The sequence below is a fragment of the Gallus gallus genome, chromosome 5 (assembly GCF_016699485.2).
Source record: "Gallus gallus isolate bGalGal1 chromosome 5, bGalGal1.mat.broiler.GRCg7b, whole genome shotgun sequence".
Lineage (NCBI taxonomy): Eukaryota > Metazoa > Chordata > Aves > Galliformes > Phasianidae > Gallus > Gallus gallus.
In genome coordinates this window covers 52,677,809-52,697,770 of record NC_052536.1, presented here as the reverse complement: position 1 = coordinate 52,697,770, position 19,962 = coordinate 52,677,809, and the positions used below count along the sequence as shown (strand labels likewise).

Sequence of the window (19,962 nt, the reverse complement as noted above, 5' to 3'; positions counted from 1 at the left end):
AGCAAGGCTTTTTGGAGAGAGTAATGTAATGTCTTTTAATTAATTGACATAGTTGAAAATGTGGACAAGATTCCATAGGCCCTTCATAAGGTCAGCTTCTTGATTTCTGTTATAATAATTATAGTAGATTCAGCTACTACAGGAATATGACATAGATTCAGCTACTAGAGGAATATGACATAGAGGAATACTTGTAATGTTGACTATAGATTGTGTCTGAAGTAAAATTTCCTTTGGTTTGTACTGTGGTCAGAGTTGGTAAAAAAATGGCCTGTATGGCCATAAAGAGAGGAATTTTCCCTCCCTCTTGGTTAGAGGGAAGAACCATATCCTGACAGCACTGACAATATGTTAAGTACAGATTTTACTGTATGGCACTTTCAGATCTAGTTCCTTGCCTTTCCATGCATCACATCCTCTGAAGTTAATGGAGTTCCTACCAATATGTTCAAAGGCAGTATCCAGACCCATGATTTCCATCCAAGTTATCTTCTATGAATTACTCTTCCTTTTTATCTATAGGAAATGATGTCATTTATGGAAGCATTTAACCGAGAAAAAAAAGCATTTCTGCCCCTATTATCATCAAAAAGGAATGAAGCTGAGCTGAGAAAAGGCCAGCAACAGATGAGGGAAGAATGGAGTAAACTCATTTCTCAGGTCAGAGGCAATTCCAACTCACCTTGTTGCATGTGTGAATGTGATTGATGTGGAAGCCTAAACTTAGACCAAGAATATGCACATGGAAAAACGGAGAGATGATATTTTATTTGCATCAGTGAAAGCAGTATTGATCCTGAGCCTAAAGTTCAGACAAACTGAATGGTGTACAGTGCCCTAGAGGAGTTGGAAAGAGGCTGTGTATTACCTTTCTGCTTCCTGAACCTTAGGACTGTGGGAGATCTTCAAAAAAAAAAAAAAAAAAAAAAAAAAAAAAAGGCCTGCATCTGATTATTTTTGAGCCATGTTCAGATCAAAGGCTTTGGCCTATTAATGCTTACAAGGCTATTTGAAGACGAAGTAATGGCTCAGATAATGTTGCAGCTAGGAGAAGTATGATCATGTTTTCTTTCCCCGGTACGGATTGTGATGTAGTTGGATCAGGTTGGTCAGTGCTTTGCAATGAATTTGGCTGTGTTGTCTCCCTCTGTTGCAACTGAGGATGTGTTGGGCTTTGTTGATAATTGCTCCTTATAGAAGAAATGTTCACTTGTCACTTCTTATAATAGACAGCTGGTCCAGAACATTCCTTGTTTCCTACATCTTTTCTGGGGTGTCTAGGGCATCGGCTTACAGAGCATACATGACAAATTCAATTGCTTGTTTTTATTTTTAAGATTAATGAATGGAAAGCAGAGCTGGACCAGATGTTACCCCCACCTCTGGATGACATTGAGGCCTGGCTTCAGAAGGTAGAACATCTGCAGGCAGAAGATTTGCCTGATTTGCAGGACCCATTTAAAGCCATGTCTCTCTTCAGTGAAATAATTTCAATATTTAAGGTAAGCTGATCACAGAGGAATGTTCTTTAGTCTCACCTAGTAAAGTACTTGTCAGGGAATTGCTATTTGATATTTTGGAAAGTAGTATGGATGTATTTCTGAAGATGAAAAGCCCTCCGGAAGATACCGTTGATTTTTGTGGGTTTATTTAAGTAACTGCATAGGTCTGTAACGAAGGTTTCTGACTTCAGTGGAGTGAGATTAAATTTAAATGCGAAGGGAATGAGAAAATAATGCTATTTTATGTGGCTCCTGCAACTTGTTTGTTAAGTAATAATACAGAGTAATCGCATCCTTATCTTTAAGTCTAGGCTTGATACATACCTGTTCAGAAAAGCACTTGCGCTCTGGGTTACATTCCATTATGTTCACGCAGCTTATGTGTTTTAAGTTAAGTATTTGCTGAATCACTCTGTTATTCCGTTCAAAGTCATGGAAAGTATTCTGATACCCCACTATCATGCAAGTTATTTACTCTGATCTTGAGGTCTTTACACTGATAATATTTTAAATGCTTTGAGATAGAAAGCTTTAAAAAGCATAAGTGTATTGATGCTTGGTTGGATCATCATGGTACTTTACTTGTGTTTTTTTTATGATCGAGGCAAAGTTGAATATTTTTTTAACTAGTCTTTGATGTTAGTTTGAAAGAATAGGAACAGGAGGTTGTTGAGTGGCTTGTTACCACCACTTTTTTGAACTGTTGCTAGTCAATTCCTGGTAGGAGAGATGGCTGTTTTTTTCACTGATAATGGCTTTGCCCAACATTGGCCATTTCATCTATGATTTTGATTGCTCAGGCTAGGTATTTCTAATGTTTTTAAGAATGAGACAGAGGGAGATGTGGTTGATTCAGGGCTTTCTTCTTTTTTCATGTTGACACGTAGATACTATCATTAAGTTTCTTAAGAAGAAGAATCTGCACCAAAATCTGCTTTGATAGGATAGGAAGGCATTCTGCTGAAATTTCCTTTTCCTCCACCTTTGATCCAATCTTTTTAGTATGGTTTATATAGAGATCTTAGTGCCACAGTGGTGCCTCTTGATAGAAATTCTACTTTCTCTCAAGAACTGGGAAAGTACTCAACAATGCTCACAACTGGTTAATGTTATATGTTATCAGCATGATGTTAAATGGAATTTATTGAGCAGTCAAATAAAGTATTAAGCAAGTATTATACAGTAAGTTTATTCATCAGGTTTTGCTTTCGTGTTTTGCTAACGTGTAACAAGGAAAAACTTAATATCCTAAACCCATTACAGTGACTCGTTTTTGTTCTAAAGATGGTAATAAAAGTGAGGAAGAAAACCTGATGGCATAGGTTGTGTTGTTCCATGCACCTTACATTTAACTAGATGCCCAGTGGTAAGAAAAATTATATGTTGCAATAGTAAATATGCACTTCAGAAGGTGATATAATTGATACGACTTTCATTACACGTTAATGAATAAAGACACTGAAAGATTGTCTTGTGCTGTCTTGTTTTTAATACTCTCACTGTAATAGCAGATGACTTGTGGATTCTAGTGTGGTTTAATACTAGTCGACTCTAGTATTGATATGAATAGCTTACTGTTTCCTTTTCTTCCCAGGGCTTGATGAATTGTTTTGATTCTCACTTGGAAACCCTTCAATCATTTGAGAATAAAGATGAGAAGAATATGCCACTAGTGGTGCCTGAAAAGCTAGAGGAAATGAAAAGAAGGTTGTGATACTCAAATTCCTTCTACTACGACTATGTTGTATTCTAGTTCTGTGTTGACTTGCACATAACTTGTACATGCCTTGCAGAAAAAGAATATTTTCCATTTAAGCACATGTTGACTGGTATGTTGAGCATGCAGTTTAATTCACTGGTCCAGTGAAAGTGTAATTATTTGTACAAAATGAAGCACATTAACAGGAGCTTTTCAGATGCCCTGTGCTAGTGTGAGTATGAAGTACCCACTGGGGGTAGGAAGCAAATTCTTTGAAAATAAGGATTTTTCTGGATATGGGGATTCTATATCCAGTTTTTATTTTTCACCTTTTTGGAAAGCTGAGATTTACAGCCTGCGCAACCCTTCATAGCTTTTGAAAGATATTTTCAAAAATGACCAGTGAATCTACTCACATAGCATGAGACTCTTTGACAGATGCCCTTCTATAGCCATTTAAGGCTTTCCATAAATTGAGCTACTATTTTAAGAAGAAGAAAAAAAAAACCTGCTCTCTTAAAATTTTCCTTCTACCATAAAGATTTTTACATATAGAATAGTAGAATGGCTTAGGTTGAAAGAGGCCTTAAAGATCATCTAGTTCCAACCCCTCCATGGACAAGGTTCCCAACCACTAGATTAGGTTGCCTAAGGCCCCATCCAACCTTAATCTCCCCTCTTTTTGTTTAAAGCCATTCATTCCCCCCTTGTCCTATCACTATTAGACTATGTAAAAAGTCGGTCTTCTTCCATGAGATCTCCATGGAGTCTTCTCCAAGTTGAACTAAGCCCAGCTCCCTTAACCTGTCTTCATAGGAGAGATGCTTCTGATCATCTCTGTGGCTTCCCACTCCAACAGCATTTTGTCTTTCTTATGCAGGGGGTGCCCAGGCCTGGGTACAGTATTCCTGATGGGGCCTCACAAGGGCAGATTAGTGAGCAACAGTCATCTTCCTTGCTCTGCTGGCCACCCCTCTTTTGATGCAGCCCAAGATACAGTTGGCCTTCCAGGCTGCAAGGACACAATGCTGGCTGATGTCCAGCTTTTCATCCACTAAAAGCCCCCAAGTCCTTCTCCACAGAGCTGCTTCCAATGAGTTCATTTTCCAGTCTGTATATGTATCTGGGATTGCCCTGACTCAAGTGCAGCACTTGGCCTTGTTGAACCCCATTAGGTTCTCATGGGACCACTTCTCAAGCCTGTCCAGGTCCCACTGGATGGCATCCCTTTCTTTTCTGTATCAATTGCAGCATTCAGCTTATTGTAGTGAGCAAGCTTGCTAAGGGTGCATTGATTCCACTGCCTATGTTGTTGATAAAGATGCTGAAGAGCACCACTCCCAGGATGGGCCTCTGGGGGACAGCACTCATCTAGCCTCTTCATGGACATAAAGCCATTGGCCACAGCCCTTTGGCTGCAACTGACCAATTCCTTATCTGCTGAATAGTTCACCCTTCTTTATCTTACCAACTTAGAGATAAGAATGTGATGTGGGACATACAATATATGTAATTCAGAATTTTTAGGCTAAAATCTCTACTCATTAATGCCTTCTGCATCCAATGATTTGAGTCAACTTTTGGAACATTTCACTGTTTGCAGATTCAGTGATATTCGTTTCACAAACTCCAACTCCCTTCTTGAATACCACTATGGACTGTGCTCGGCATTTGCCAATGAAGTGACATTGAAGCTAAATATTTGGGATGTGAAATACGGGATGAAAGAATCCGTGGAATCCCTGCTAGAAAATTGGAATGTAAGTTTAAAATAATTGTTTTTCATAATCACACTCTAACAATAATTCCTCTTCCCTCCACTCTCTTTAATTCAAGCTTGAGTTCCTCCTCATCAGGGAGAAGAGATAGGCACTTCCCTTTCCACTTTCGCTCCTCAGGAAACCACAGAGAGCAATGTGGTCACCCCTTAGCCTCTTTTTTTCTCTAGTCTGGACAACCCAAATGTACTCAGCCTCTCCTCATAAAATATGCCTTCCAGTCCATTTGCCAGCTTTGTTGCCCTTTTCTGGGTGCTTTCAAGTATCTTATTATCCTTTTGAAACGTGAAGTTTCTGAAGAATTTCTCTGAAGCTTTTCAAGCTGGAAAATCCCTACTTAAATTAGTGGAAATTTCATTAGAATCATAGGAGACAACAACAAGTTATACAAAATCTCTCTCTCTCTCTCTTTTTTTTTTTCTTCCCTATATTAACATTACCCATAAGTGAGGTGGGAATACAGCATTAATCTGCGCTGAGTTTCTTGATACAGTTGATTTCATAAATACTTATCACCATGTTTTTTCTGTGGTTGTGGTTCATGGAGTAAGATGTACCTTAGACTACCTAAGAGCCTGAGGACCAACCCTCTCATTCCCTAAGTAAATGTTCAAACCATAAGCCTCTTTCTCTACCCCCATTTCTTCCTTCCTGACCCTTTCCATCCCCAGTTTGGATCATATTATATCTTTTTGAAATAAGTAGTTCTGACTCATACGTGGCTGTGACTCAGTCAATGACATTCCAGAGTTTATACTTCCCATTAAGCTACTCTTTGCATGAACAGAAAACAAACAGGTCACATTCAGACTAAAGAGTGCAGATGAGTTACTGGATAGACTTTGTTTAATTTACATTCAACTCCCTGGTGGCAGCCTCATATTGAAAAAAATGTGCCCTAACCTGTATTTGCTACCATTAAGTTTTATGTGGGTTAGTTTTACCTGTGCCAATTCTTTTTCACTTTGGGTAGAATTTCGTTGAAGAAAAGAGACTTAAAACACAGCTAGAAACTGCTACTCACATCTGTGAAGACTTGAAAAACAAAAACATAAGCAACCCTGACATAGGTAAGTTCTTATTCATAAACTCATAATGAAAGCCTCTGTTTTGAACTGATATGCCGTCATTAGCTTTAATTCCCACTTAGGTTTTTTTGTTAAGTACTAATTCTATTGAATAAATTTCTCTGTTTCCAAATGTATAACATTATTCCCTTTTTGATGTCCTAGCTGGAGATCCTCAAGAAATTAGCAAACTTTTTAAGACAGTGGAGTCAAAAATTTCCATGTGCAAAGACTATATTTCCAGCATAAATACTACACTACAGAAAGTCCTGTCTTCCTGGAGTAGTTATACAGAAAACCTCTACTTACTAAAGACATGGCTGGAAGAAAAACAAAATGAGTATCCAATAGAGGTATGTTGTTGGATTTGTTTTACTCATGATGGACAGAGATTCCTGGGAGGAAAACATTTTACATGACAGTGATTGTACTTGCTTTTCTGTTCCTCATTTTGGAAATCAACTTGTGGCAGGGTTCTGCTTGTAATTATTTCAATGCCTCTCTCTAGGTCCCTGCGGAAGTCCTGGCAAACTGGAATTCAGTGCATGGTTCGTTAAATGAAGCTGGAAACTATCTCATTGAAGTCAGCAAAGAGCAAGTTGGATCGAATATTGCCAAAGAGCTGAAAAAACTGAATAGGAGATGGGCTAAATTCATGAAGAAGACACGCTTTGTAAGATAACATTTTCATAATACTCTTTTGACAAGCAACCTTCAAAATCATCTTTTCTAAATTTATCAGCTTGTTAGTCAGAGCTTAATAAATGTTTCAGTCAACTGAGTAGTTCCAGTTTTAAAACAAGAGGAACAGAGAATACACAGAGGCATCCCATTCATACGTCTCTGCAACTCACTTAAATGCTCTTAGTAACAATCTAGATAATACTCATTTTTTTAAAATCAAAATTTTAAAACCACTTTAAAGGGGATAACTTATTGCAGGTTAAAGCTTTTTATTTAGTTATAGAGATAGAGGTATTCCATTTATTAAGAGCTTGTGAACCTTTGCTAAATTGTGTAATCCCTACTTCAGCTAGAAGGTAATTATAGCTGCATGGATATTTCTAGGTTATTCAACTTTATGCCAGCTCACTTGACAGATTTTTAGGTGGCTGTAAATTCCTATACAGTCTGCTTGATGTTATGTATATTACTTTTTCTAGAATAATTTCATGATAGCAGCATTATCACTCCTTCTGGGACTGTTAGAGCTCCTAATTTTCTAAGTTGAACCTTTCATTGACATTTATTGAAGGTACCGCTGTGATGTTAAATGATGGCAAAAAAAATTACAGTATTTTTGTAGGAGATAAGCTTAATGAGAATGTTAATAAGAGGCATGTTCGCAAGAGTGAGGAAATCTGGAGTTGCATGTAAAAGCCATTAGTAACATTTCAAGAAATGTTTTTAGGAAGTACATTCAGAAAGCAGAAATAGACAATCTTAACAAGTGCTTTAGGACATAAGGGGTTATTTTTCTGGTATTGCATTTGGCATTATATAAACATATGTGTAGGTCAACATAATACGTGGGCAAATGCTTGAAATATGGCCTGACTAGCAGTACCCTTAAACTATTATCACACTCACTGGCCTAGACTTGGCCAACACCAGCTATCATCCCCTTTGACAATTCCCTGGCATAACTTGGGAAATACTGTATCACAGGAGTGCTTCTCCATAGTAGTGTGGATGTGGCTGCTTTCTTATAGGGAAGGGGAAATCCATGTGGGCACAGTTTGTGTTGCCCTACCTGCTCCCAGGTTTGAAAAATCAAGCCTTGGGTGATTTATTTACCAGTATAAGTTTGGTGTTTATTTGTCCTTCATTGCTTGTTGAGTGCAAAAGCAGGAAAGTAAACTTGATGACTGTATGTTACAGGGGCGTAGTGGATAGATCCCTGTGAACTGATGATGAGTATGAACATCTTACCCTACTCTTTGTTCATAGCTTGGCGAAGATAACACAGATACTGCTGAAAAGGCCAGGGAGCTTCCAGGAAGCATGGAGAAAATTGAAGAGCTCCTTGGAAGTGTAGACAGCTGGGCAGCAGAGACTGAATGCCTTCTCGGTGAGATTGGTCACAAGACACCTGTGGAACCTCAGATGGAGGAACATTTGCAGGTGAAAATGGACATACATTCATATATACATACACCTTAAAATACTTGTTCATCAGATTTTTGTCTTTCAGCATGGATTTATGACTTGGGTAAAATGCACCTTCATCAGTGAAGAAATAAATGCAGGTTTTGTGCTGTAACACAAGGTGGTAGAAAGACAACCAATGCAAGTATTTTGGTGCTATTTCCCAGAATCAATCCTAGATGAGCTAGCTACAAATGAGTCTTTTGTGTGTTCAGTTCTGTGTGTTCAGATAATGATTACCAATGAAGTGCTGTCGGCGCTGTTGATTGGTAACTTGCCCTCTAGTGATATTAACTAGTCATGTGCAGCACAGCACTTGCAGCAGACTAAAACTTTGCAAGGTGCTAAGATTCGAATTTACAGTGCTTTCTACCATGTGTCCTTACTTGGGATAGTTTGGCTGTATTCAATGCTTTCTTGTCAAAAACCGGAATACCTGAGGTATTTGCAGCAGCATCTTGGGTAATCCTGTGTATCTCAGCTTACAGGCAGTTGTTCTAAACATCCACAGTGAGCACTGCTGAATTTTTTTTGTTACTTCCATTTCTGTCTGTTGTCTTCACTGTCCCTCAGCCAGAGATTATTGTTTCTCCCTAGCAAAGGGTAGGTAGAAATATGTATGTCCAACTCTGCAGCTTCACTGCAATGTTTTGTTTACTTTCTTGTCCTGCCAGTGAAGATGAGACTGAACAAAGACATTGGGCTTTGCACTAGAGAAGCAGAAGCACTGTCATTTATTCCTTTTTCCCTATTTTTGCAACAGGGGCAATATAGTCTAGTGGTAGGAAGGTGGCAACCAGAAGCGGAGTTCACTGAATTTCTTCTGTCCAAGTGCTAAGATTAAACACAGATGTTCTTCAGTACATTAAATCCATGTACAGTAACTGCAAACCAGATATTGCTCTAGCTTACCTTAAGTTTGTGCCTTCTTGTTAGTTTACAGAATTAGGAAGTGTGAGGCTATGAAAAGAATATATTTATATTTTTGGGCATATATTTATGAACTAATCCTCATTTTGCAGCATGACACCAGTTTGTTAAAAACAATGAAGTAAAGACACCCTGAAATACAGCTTCCAAAAATATGAATGACATTGTGCATTTATGTCTGTCAGCTGGAGAGATCTGGTCACTAATTGCCTGCAGCACAATAGGTCAAGAACCCACTAAAACACTGATTATCATTAAAAGAATGCTAATTGACAACTTCAAACAGGATAATGTGTTGAATATTCATGGATCAAAACAGTTCTAATACGGACATTTCATGATAAATATTCAAATATGGCACGCTACTTTTTGCATGCAAAATACCTAGCTGCTTCCTGCCTTTTAGCACTCAGTACCACAACAAAGTCTGAGTCTTGATTATGTGCTTACTTTTGTATGACTTCATGATCAGGTTATGCATATCCAAATATGTGTTTTGTGCTTTTAGAAGGCTGTTCAGATGAGAGACAACGTTTAGAAAATTACTTCTAATTGAGTCTGAGGCAAAGTACTGATGATATCACATTGACAGAAGGAATGTGTCAGCAAATGGAATCCCCTGTGGATGGCAGCAGACTCTCTACACAGAGATTTTGCAGCAAAATACACTGACTATTATTGGGATATATGATTTTGTTCTTGGCCAAATATTGACCGTTCATGTTTAATGCTGGCTTTTTCATTCAGTTTCTTTAAACTAAAAGACATAAATACTGTGCAGACTTCTAATGCTTTTCATTCAACCAGAGCTTGGCTGCAAGGGGAATCTCGTGCCAAGAGCAAGTTATGGCAGTAGAAGAGATACTGCAGTCTCTGATGAAGAATGCTTCAAGTCAAGTATCCCAACAGCATTGTCACACCACTGGGTTGCCGGCACGAATTAAAGAAGCCAGAGACAGAATAGAGGTACTCCTTCTTAATTGTTATTGTACTTTATACCCACAGTTTTTAGCATTATGTGATTAGGAAGACTCCATTCACGTAAATCAAAAAAAGTTTTTACTGCTGGAATCGGTGCCCTAGACTCTTGCCAGGGACAGAAATTAGAACATTTCAAAGATCAATATCTCAACTTGAAAAACTTGAGTGATGTTATGAAGCAATCGCATTACATAACTAATGGAACTTGTGCATGTTCTGAAAAGTCTCTTTCTTTCAAGGCTCTTATGGCTGACATGAACAACATCCTGCCCAAATCTGAGAAGAAACCCTCTCAAAAGGAAGCTTTACTCAATTTTGAAGATTCTCAAAAGGATATTGAGGTTTCCATTTCAAAGGCTGTGCAACTTGTTAGTCAAAAATTAAGTCCTGAGGTGCATATTTCAAGATATGAGGTAGGTTCATTTTTTGAGCCAGCTGAATGGAGTATTTCTTAGTGTCATTTAATGTCTAAAAAGCTGAGAAAAATGTGAGAATTTTTGGGGTAGCTTTTAATCTTTTTTTTTTTTTTTTCTGAGTATAAACTTTATATTTAGTTTAGTTTTGTTAGCATATATTGACAGGGAGACAACTTGAATGAGGAAATATGAATCTGAATACCAGTTTATTTACTGCTCTGTCTTTAATTATTCCATCATTCTCAGATCCCTGTTCTGAGCTACTGCAATTTTTTTCCTGATTAATAATTAAGATTCCCATCATGAATCATATGCCTGAATTCTTGGACAAGTTATTAAAGTGTGATTATAAATGCTGAATCTCCACTTCTTTACCATTGGAAAAAGAAAGTGTCAAATGTCAAAATTCAGATCTCTTAGAGGGGTCCTTAGTGAAGTATGAAACATGGAAACACCCAGTATCTGTTGCCTCAGATTGCACAGCGAGTTCTGGGCAGCCCTATGCTGGCAGCTGCACAGTGCTCACAGGGTCCCATTGCATCAATGCAGACCTTTCACGTGCCTTATGGGAGACGTGGGACATGGCTGTGTATGTTCCCTGGAAATGAGCAGAGTTCAGGAACTTTAGTCTTTTCTCTCTGGTACTGCATTTTCCCCTAGAAAGGTTATTAAAGAAACAACATTCGCTTTTGTCTATAAAACGTATATTGATAGTGTTTGCAGCTTTTTTGCAAATATGCAAGAGTGGAGAATGCCCTTGTTTTCAGTCATGCAAGAGCCATCCCAGTCCATACTTACCATGTATATGTGCTTTATATGTGTCCTTTATAGGCTACTGATGACATTTTATTAGATTGATAAGCTACATCCAGTTCTGCTTATTTTTTGTAATGCTGCCTTGTTTTGCAGGAAGCTTTTAATGCTCTGGACAATAAAGTTCTTGACAATTTTTTGAAAGCAGTTGAACAACTGAAAAATATTTCATCTGATCAGGAAAAGCTGGTAGTAGAAGAAAAGAGTGAAGATATTCGTAAAAGATGGGAGGTGAGATAATACTGGAAGAAGGCTCCACTGTCTGTTCTCATTATGCCTTGCAACTTGGAAAATGGTTTTTTTGTCACACTGGTTTCTGAGACTTTAATTTGCTTTGTAATACTGTCTCTCCATCTCACAGGGATAATGTGTTCTGAATTTTGCAGGCCGTTCATAATGAAATGATATCCTGTGTCCAGCTTCTACTAGAAAGGGAAAAAAAGAAATTTAACACAACTTTTAAAAAAATCAATAAGCAATTAGGGAAAGAAAAGAAACTCCTAAATATGAATAAAACCAAAGGGCTCATCAGGGAACATGAGGTACGTGACCCTTTCCTTTTCTGCTCACTTATTTCTCTTTCTTTACGCATTGTCCTTCCTACTCCTGCTTCCTTTAGTGGATGTAGTAGCTTGTGTTTGTGAAATAGAACCCTTGCGTTATGTAAACAGAGAACAGAGGCCACCAAAATTATTTCAAACTATTTCATTGACTTTCTGACTGCAGACAGTGGCCTCTTTATTAGTTACCTCCTTTTTCCATAGATATTGTCTTTTTTTTTCTTTTCTTTTTTTTTTAGGACAATTTTGAAGCATAAAACAGATTTATCTGTGCAAAGTGTAAAAAATAAGCAGTGATTTTGTGTTCTTGATTTGTTACAATTTTTTTGCTACAGTTGAATAAGATTGGTGCCTTCAAGTGAGAGTATTTTCTCACAGTGCAGTAGTCCCACTTTGTGTTCGTGGAGCATATAAATTAAACAGAGTTAGATATAAGACTTTAATTTTTCATTTGTTGGGGTGAGGCATAGTGAATCTTGCATATTCCGTAGGCAGTGGTTGTTACGCTTCGTTGCTGCTAACGTTTTTGTTCATCCTCTTTGATATGCATTGATGTGGCCAGTTTACCACTTACAAAGGTAATAAAATGCTCTCTGTTAAAATTCTGGCCTTTGCTGAAATAAGCACAGTTTTTGTGTTTGCTATCCATGAGTTTATTCTGATCCAATAGTAAATATCCAACAGAAAAGAAAAATAAGCATTCTTAGGTGCATTCCTTCTGCTCATATTTTTGTTAGATTTTTATGCATCTTAATTTCAGCCTCAAAAGTAAAGTCATTGATTGGGAGTATTTTAAATACATTTTCCAATTCTGTTTTTTTCAGTATTTTTAATGTCAGCGTGCAGATGACTTGAGATCAAAAGTAGCTAAATGTGTAGTTACAGAAGTAATTTCAAAATCAAGAGTGAATTCAGACTTGGAGATGCAGCTGGGGAACACATTCCCGGAAATCCCAATTTCTTTCCTGGCTTTGTTTGAAAAAAATATCAAGGAAGATAAATGTTTCTCTCGTGATTTGACAGCTTATACTTTAAATCCATTCATCCGAGAAGACAGTGGAAATAGAAACGTGTATGAGAATAATTAGGGTTGCCTACTCTTATGGCTTAATGTGAGATTATTGTATTATTTTCCTTTGTTCAGGCCTTTTTTTCACATGAAGGCAGCCTGAAAGAACTTAGCAAGTCACTAGAAGATCTTAAAATATTGGGAAAACTAGCAGAAAAAACTGTCCCAGACCTACAGACATTCGCTGCAGACTCTGAAGAAAAGCTAGAAAAGCTTCAACAAAATGTGGCCGATACATACACAGCCTTGCTGTCTCACGCTGGAAGAAGACAGCCATCCAAGAAAGAGTGGGTGACTGAATGCATGATGTGTTGTAGCCTTGTAAAAATCAGATAAGTGGGCAGATGTTGTGATATTGTGAACGTACTCCCAAGTACATTACTACGGGCAATTTCACTTTTAAATGTTTCATATTAAATTTCATTATCCAGCAGTGTTTGATTACCCTTAAACACAGCTGCACTGCTAGGTTTTAATCATAAGCCTGGATTTCTTTTTTTTTACCTTTGTATTTCTGGGCAGCCTGGTCTGGTGGTTGGCGACCCTGCACATAGCAGAGGGGTTGTAACTCAATGATCATTGTAGTCCTTTTCAATCCAGGCCATTCTATGACTCTATGGTTTCATGTTTTGTCCATAAGCTGAAATTTCTTTTAAACCATAGGGGCTCCATTGTTGCTTCTGAGAATGGAGAAAAGCCCAGTTCTACTCAACAAATGGATATTCTTTCAGTACAGGAGGTAAGGAGTCAATACTTACTGTTAAGAGACAGTGCTCAGTCTAGAGGAGATCACTGGCAAAAACCAAAACTGATTACTTCTGTTACTATTCTTATTACGGCAGATTTCAGGACTTTTGTCACAGAACAAAAGCCCGTTTTACTTGGGAACCCAGAAAGAATAAATGTTCAAAAGTAACATGCAGGGAAGAGCCCTAAGCATCCTGAAAATATGTGAATCTCCAATCTGGTGTTATATTTTGCTAAGGAGTGCTTTTCAACTGAAAGAGCAATATGTGAAGCTGTGTTGAAGTGTCAATCCCACACAGTGGCCCAATAATTTGAAGAAATTTCTAAGGACACAGAGAGGAAAATTAGTGAAGAGTTGGAGGCATTTTCTTTAGAAAAATAGGAGGGAAAACAGAATCCATGTAATTTCTTAGACAAAAATTCAGAGAGAAGACATTACTGTTTATGATGTGGACGTCACAGAAGATGTCTCATTTAGGATAAGCATTCATGGCAGTGAGGCTGTAGATAGCTCATCAGACAGTATCCAGACTGTCTGTTGGAAGGGATCCATTGCATTTACATTAAGTTGGCAGATACAGAGGAAGTGGCTGTTATCAAGGGAAATCTCTTGCAGAACTACTTATATTGTCCCTGCTAACAAAGATAAATTCTGCTCCATCATGGATACTTGAAGTATGAAGTGTGTAACTGATGTCAGCTGGCATTAGACTCAGGGGAGTATATCCTGGAATCAAGAGCAAGAGATGTGCATGATGATCTGGTATAAGCAGCCTAAAATATGGTGCGGAAGGCAGTGCCTTTTGGTTTCTGCAACAGAAATTCACACAAATGGCTTGTGATTATTAGAGTTATGATGGGGTGGTTGCATGTGCAGAGGCCCAGCATTAGTGTGGTAGGAATGTATGATCTGGCAGCAAGTGTTCTGAAATCTTCTCTTTTGGCTCATTGTTGAGATAAAGCACATCTTATGTTTGTGAATGGTATCTCTCATCTCCTTTGGCACACATTAAGCATTGCTTCTTTCAGGAGATTACAGACATCTGCTGATCTTCACTATGTTTTGACACAGTGTGATGCAGAAGTCATTGTTATCTTTTTTGTTTTTGACGTAGACATTAAGACCCTCTGAAGATATGGTTTTGGAAACAGATATGAAACATCACAATGGAGAAAGCTGTGAGAAGATGTTTGAGGAATACAGTGATTTGCCCACACCGGCTTTATTAGAGAGGTAATTTTTATAAGTTAAAATGCATGTATGGTAAGAGATGATACAATGCTAGACATTCATAAGTTAATAGACTTTATGAAATGTTGGGTGCACTTTTGATATGAAGAAATCTGTTCTTGCTCTACTTCTGCTTACTTAGTATTTCTTTGCATTTGATAAGGAAGCACTGTAGTCGCTAAATAACACAAATATCAGCGTATTATAGGAAGAACAATTAAAGCTATTCCAAGTTTTCTTCTGCTCTTTCCTTGGAACAGAGAAATCTGTGTCTACCTTACCAATAATGCCAAATACCACAACATTAGGGGAAAGTGACAGGTTTTTAAAATACTTCACATTCTTACATTTATAAAACTGAATTTAAAGGATGCCAGAAGGCATGTGCACATGAAAATTATCCATGTGAGCATTGTCTCAGCCACTGTATACATTGCTCATTTATGGCCCATTCACCTGCAACTTAGGTAAAAATATGCATTTGCAGCAAACTGTGCTTATTTTATATGGTAATCTTGGTTGACAACACCCAACTTCTGCTATGTTCCATTAAATTAGAAGTAATACTCACACTGAAAGTGATTGTATCTTTCTTTAGCTATAACACACAAAGAAGGAACCTGGAGGAACTTTTACAAGTAAGCAGAGATAAAGTAGCATCTGGCTTTACTGATGAAATAAAAGGCACTTCATGCCTTCAAAATAAATTGCTTGAATTACAGGTAAGTCAGCCTTCATCTTTTAAAAACATATTTCGTGCCTTAATTGTTATTTTCTCATGTAGGGCCCTTACCTTCTATGCATTATGTGTGCTGCCAAGGGATACAGAGCATCCTTACAAGCAGGTTTATTGAAAACAGAGAGAAATTGAGGGTTTAACGTTTAGCACAACCAAATTCCTATTTAGGAGTGAAGTCTTGCCAGTACTGCTAAAAGAAGAAATTGGTGGCTATCGGTTTGTAATTGGCAAGATCTAATGGAAAATAAATAACTGCAGAAAACAGATAGATAGCAGGAATGGTAAGTGATGGGCCATGGCCAGGCTGTGAAGGTGAACTATCAAATGTCAGCGGTGCAGAATGAAACTCTTCCAGGACTTAGAACTTAAGTACGTTTGTGAGAAACCTAAGGTGGTGTTACACGGCACATAATTGGTGTTAGAGATTTTATTATTGCAATTTTTCAACTCTTCCACTGGAATGAACACAGAAGCTATCCAGAGTGTTAGAACTTGGTTCAGTTCTAAGTTGGAATTTTGTTCTTTTGAAAACGGTTAAAGTGAGATATTTTCTATTCATTCTTGTGTAAAAATGGCTGAACCAGACTTAGCAAGCATTTCTAAAACATGGTGCAGGCATGCCTCTGACACAGAAAATTTCATTCTAAAAAGCTGACAGAGATTTGCATGCAGCTGAAAATTGAGTCTTTGAAAAAAGAAACCCTTAACTAAAGATGACGTTTTCAGCTTTTTCCATAGAAACTCTTGTGATTGTCATTTAATGAACCGACCAGCCTGTTGTATAGAATCATATTAAATCAATTAACCCTGCATATCTTTTAGATGGTAGAGAATGATATCAGTTCTGGTTGGACGCAATTGGGAAACATCTCATCTACCTTAGAAAACCTTGTGGATGAAGTGGAGCAGGCTGCTATTTCTGAGACAAGAAGCAAATTAGAAGGAGAATGGAAAGAACTTCAGGATATTATAAGTACCAGGTATAAAATAACGTTTCATGATGTTAGCAAAGGAATTGTTCATTGAAAGTAAAATGTGTATTTTGAAGTGAATAGTGTGTTTTATAGAAAGAGTTCATGTATTTTTAACTGCTTTTTAACTGCATAAGACTTATCTTTTTCTTAATTATGCATGGCAGATAGTGGGAATCTCTTCAGGAAGATCAGAGTGTAACAGCACTGTGCAGTATTCTCAACCTCATTTTTATTTCCTGCAACCTTCTGGTTAAATGAGCCGTGGTATACAATGCTTCTCATATTTATCAGTAGAAAAACTTGTTTGACCTCAGGAAGAAAAAGAGAATTAGATCAATCAGACAGTCAATTACAATATCTTTGTGGCTTTTTGTGCTGTAAAATGTCAGGTGTCTTTTCTTGCTACTTTCCCAATTTGTGTTTCTTTACCTTTCTTATAGAACTAATTCTTTAAGGACTGCCTTGGAAATTGTTTTACCAATAGAAAATGAGTCCATTCTTCTATGTGAATTAGATCAACAGCTGAACAAAAAGGGCATCCAGCAGTTTAATCTGATGAACAGCGATCTTGCTTACAGAGAACTAAAGGTAAGGAAAAATGCCGATATGCAGAGACAGCATCCCAACCAGGACAATTCTCAATATCTCTAGGAACTAGAGGTCTGCAAAGGGTTTCTCACTTAGGACTTTTGCACCATTCCCAATACTTCCCAAAACTTTTGATCTGATTTGTGTCTAAACACATTTTAATCCATTTACTTCAAATGCTATTGCTCATATAGAGCCGGGCAGGCACCCTTGATAGGCTTTGCTGTAAAAGGCATAGCAATGAATACTTCATATTTGGTCAGGACTTTCTTTTGCTACAGTTTTATACCGTCCCCACTGGGCTATATTTCACTTTGTGGTGTGATATAAGTAATGCGCTGTTAATTAATGAGCTAAACTAAGCTGCCTCAATCACATCTGCTGAGGGATCTGAGTGTGCTGCAGCATTGGACTTTTTCGCTGCTTTCAGTATCTTGTTCCTAGACTCTGCTCTGTCTGCTAGGCGAGGTGGATGTTGTTTTGTTCCTGATATGTTGTCCCTGCTGAGCACATAGGCTGCTACACAGTACTGAAAGTTTGCATTTGTCTGCCCTTGGCTCTCAAGCTGAGCAGAGTTTCAGTCTCTCAGGCTCTGGGACAGAGTTCATGTGCACTCTTTGTCTGAGATGACTCCTTCTGGTTGGAAGGGTCTTGCATTTTTTCCTAGCTTTGCACTTCTGGGGTTTCACAATACTGATGTACTGCTGTTCATCTGAGGGCTGCATAATCCTTTAACCAGCTAATGAACAGGCTTCACAAGGAGATTTTTAGATGTGTGTTCATCTCCTTTGAAAACATAGCAAAAGAAAACATAAAAGGTGGCTGAGATAGCAGTCATTTGTGTGCTTGCCTGTACTCCCAAGTCCCAGGACTCTCATCATCTTTCTCTCCTATTTGTCTGGTTGATGGAAAGGTGATTGGGCTTTTTTCATAATGCTGAATAAATTCTCTGTCTGTGGAATACCATTTTATTTGATTTTTCTCTTTTAATGCATCCTTCACCAAGATCCAGAGTAGGGAAAACAGTTTCTCATTTCTTAACCACGTTATTTAGCACACCTACTGTATTGCTGTGACAAAGTTGTTCTGCATTAATGACTTCAGATTACCTTATACAGACTTAGGTTTATATTTCTAACATGATGTTATCTTTTGGCAAATGGTGAACTGAACATATAGGCACCATGATAAAGATTTACCAAATCAGTCGCATTTGATGTTATTTCCACAGCTAGATCTTCCACAGTAATAAATTGTAATGGAAATTACAAACACCAAAATCCAAAAGCTATTCTCCTTCCCACATTTAACAATATTTATACATATATTTTATTTGGATCAGTAGAATTTGTTTTCTTATTGGTTCAACTTGAACACAGGATACAGACTTCCTTTCACTCACTAATACTGTTGGTGTATTTCTCTATTTCAGGAGCTACAGAGATCCATATTAAATCAGATCGAAGTGTGCAAACAATTGGAACACCTAGATAGCTCAGCAAGAGATGAATTTAATCCAATAGATCTGCAAGCTGCAAGTAAAATTATGTTTTATTATCAAAACCAGCTTGAAGAAATGAGCCATAAAATGCAAATCCGTGAGACTGTCCTTAAAGATCTGGAAGCTTTTATGGCCTCATTGAGGAAAATTAAGTCTTCTGTGGAACATCTCACAGATCCCTTAGGCCAGCCTGAAATACAAGGAAAAACATGGAGAGAGGCTGCACAAGAACTTTCTCATATGGCCAAAGAGGCTCAGTGTTTGGATGAACGCTTGAAAACAGTCGACATCTGCTTGGAAGATGCTGAGTTTGGGAGAAATACTAGTTGTGAAAAGCTTGTCCAAACTTTATCTGAAGAGCTAAATGTGTCTGGTGATCACTCAAGTGAACAGATGCTTACAGAGGGAAATGATCTATACAAGATTTTTTCCACCAGAAATGAGGAACTCCTTAAAAACATTCAGGATCTACATGATAGAATTAACAAAATAGGTCTGAAGGATCCAACAGCTCCAGCTATTCAACAAAGGTGAATTGTTTTTCAAAGCTCTTGTAATTAAGTAATTTCAGTGAACTCAGAGTTTCTATGGACTCTTTGCAGTAGAACACTGAAACCTGACTGTGTCTTAAAGCCTCTTCATTGCACTGAAAGATTGTGAGTTGTGGTTTATTCTCTGCTTTACAACCTAAAAAACAGAAGCTTTCTCCATTTATTTTGTTTTAAACACCACGTATGTGCTTTTTTGAAGTACTATTGATGAAGAGGAAACAGGAGGAGGCTGATTGTTACAATCATAGTTTTAAATAAGATAACTCAAAAAGGGAGACAGCTCTTCTTCCCGAGCACCAACATGTGATCTATACCCCTGAGTAATAGTGTTATTTTACCATACCTTGAGTAAGTAATTCACGTGATTCCTGTATCTCAGATACTGTTTCAGAGGAGTTCTCTGCAGCCTTACAAAGGATGAATAAACAGTTCACTGCAGTCTTAGTGTGGGGAAAAAGGGAGAGGAGTTCATGCTTGTGAAATCCCACTCTAATGGCATAAGTTCCTTTCTTAGACCTTATTTAAAGATAGCCAGAGTGCACTTCACATTTTCATGCAGTTCACTGTGTTTATGCAGAACTCATTGGCCTAAAGGATTTGGGATTGCTTACTCAAACAGCTCTTAGGTCAGTATAACTCATCTGGCAGACTGTCAAATTTCATGATCT

The 19,962-nt window shown here is 37.8% G+C and overlaps 1 protein-coding gene across 9 annotated transcripts in view; it reads left to right on the top strand.

Moving 5' to 3' along the window:
- The window catches only part of SYNE2 (spectrin repeat containing nuclear envelope protein 2), a 173,918-nt gene that overhangs the window by 33,897 nt on the left and 120,059 nt on the right, over positions 1-19,962 (top strand). For all 9 annotated transcript variants that reach the window (XM_040701588.2, XM_015287885.4, XM_015287883.4 and 6 more), the window contains exons 11-29: positions 523-660; positions 1,338-1,502; positions 3,097-3,209; positions 4,805-4,961; positions 5,953-6,049; positions 6,212-6,399; positions 6,555-6,719; positions 7,997-8,170; positions 9,932-10,090; positions 10,345-10,518; positions 11,431-11,565; positions 11,721-11,876; positions 13,039-13,250; positions 13,627-13,702; positions 14,826-14,944; positions 15,540-15,663; positions 16,503-16,660; positions 17,095-17,242; positions 18,675-19,273. In XM_040701588.2, coding sequence (XP_040557522.1) covers positions 523-660; positions 1,338-1,502; positions 3,097-3,209; positions 4,805-4,961; positions 5,953-6,049; positions 6,212-6,399; positions 6,555-6,719; positions 7,997-8,170; positions 9,932-10,090; positions 10,345-10,518; positions 11,431-11,565; positions 11,721-11,876; positions 13,039-13,250; positions 13,627-13,702; positions 14,826-14,944; positions 15,540-15,663; positions 16,503-16,660; positions 17,095-17,242; positions 18,675-19,273 — 3,257 coding nt within the window. The remainder of the gene's footprint in view (positions 1-522; positions 661-1,337; positions 1,503-3,096; positions 3,210-4,804; positions 4,962-5,952; positions 6,050-6,211; positions 6,400-6,554; positions 6,720-7,996; positions 8,171-9,931; positions 10,091-10,344; positions 10,519-11,430; positions 11,566-11,720; positions 11,877-13,038; positions 13,251-13,626; positions 13,703-14,825; positions 14,945-15,539; positions 15,664-16,502; positions 16,661-17,094; positions 17,243-18,674; positions 19,274-19,962) is intronic.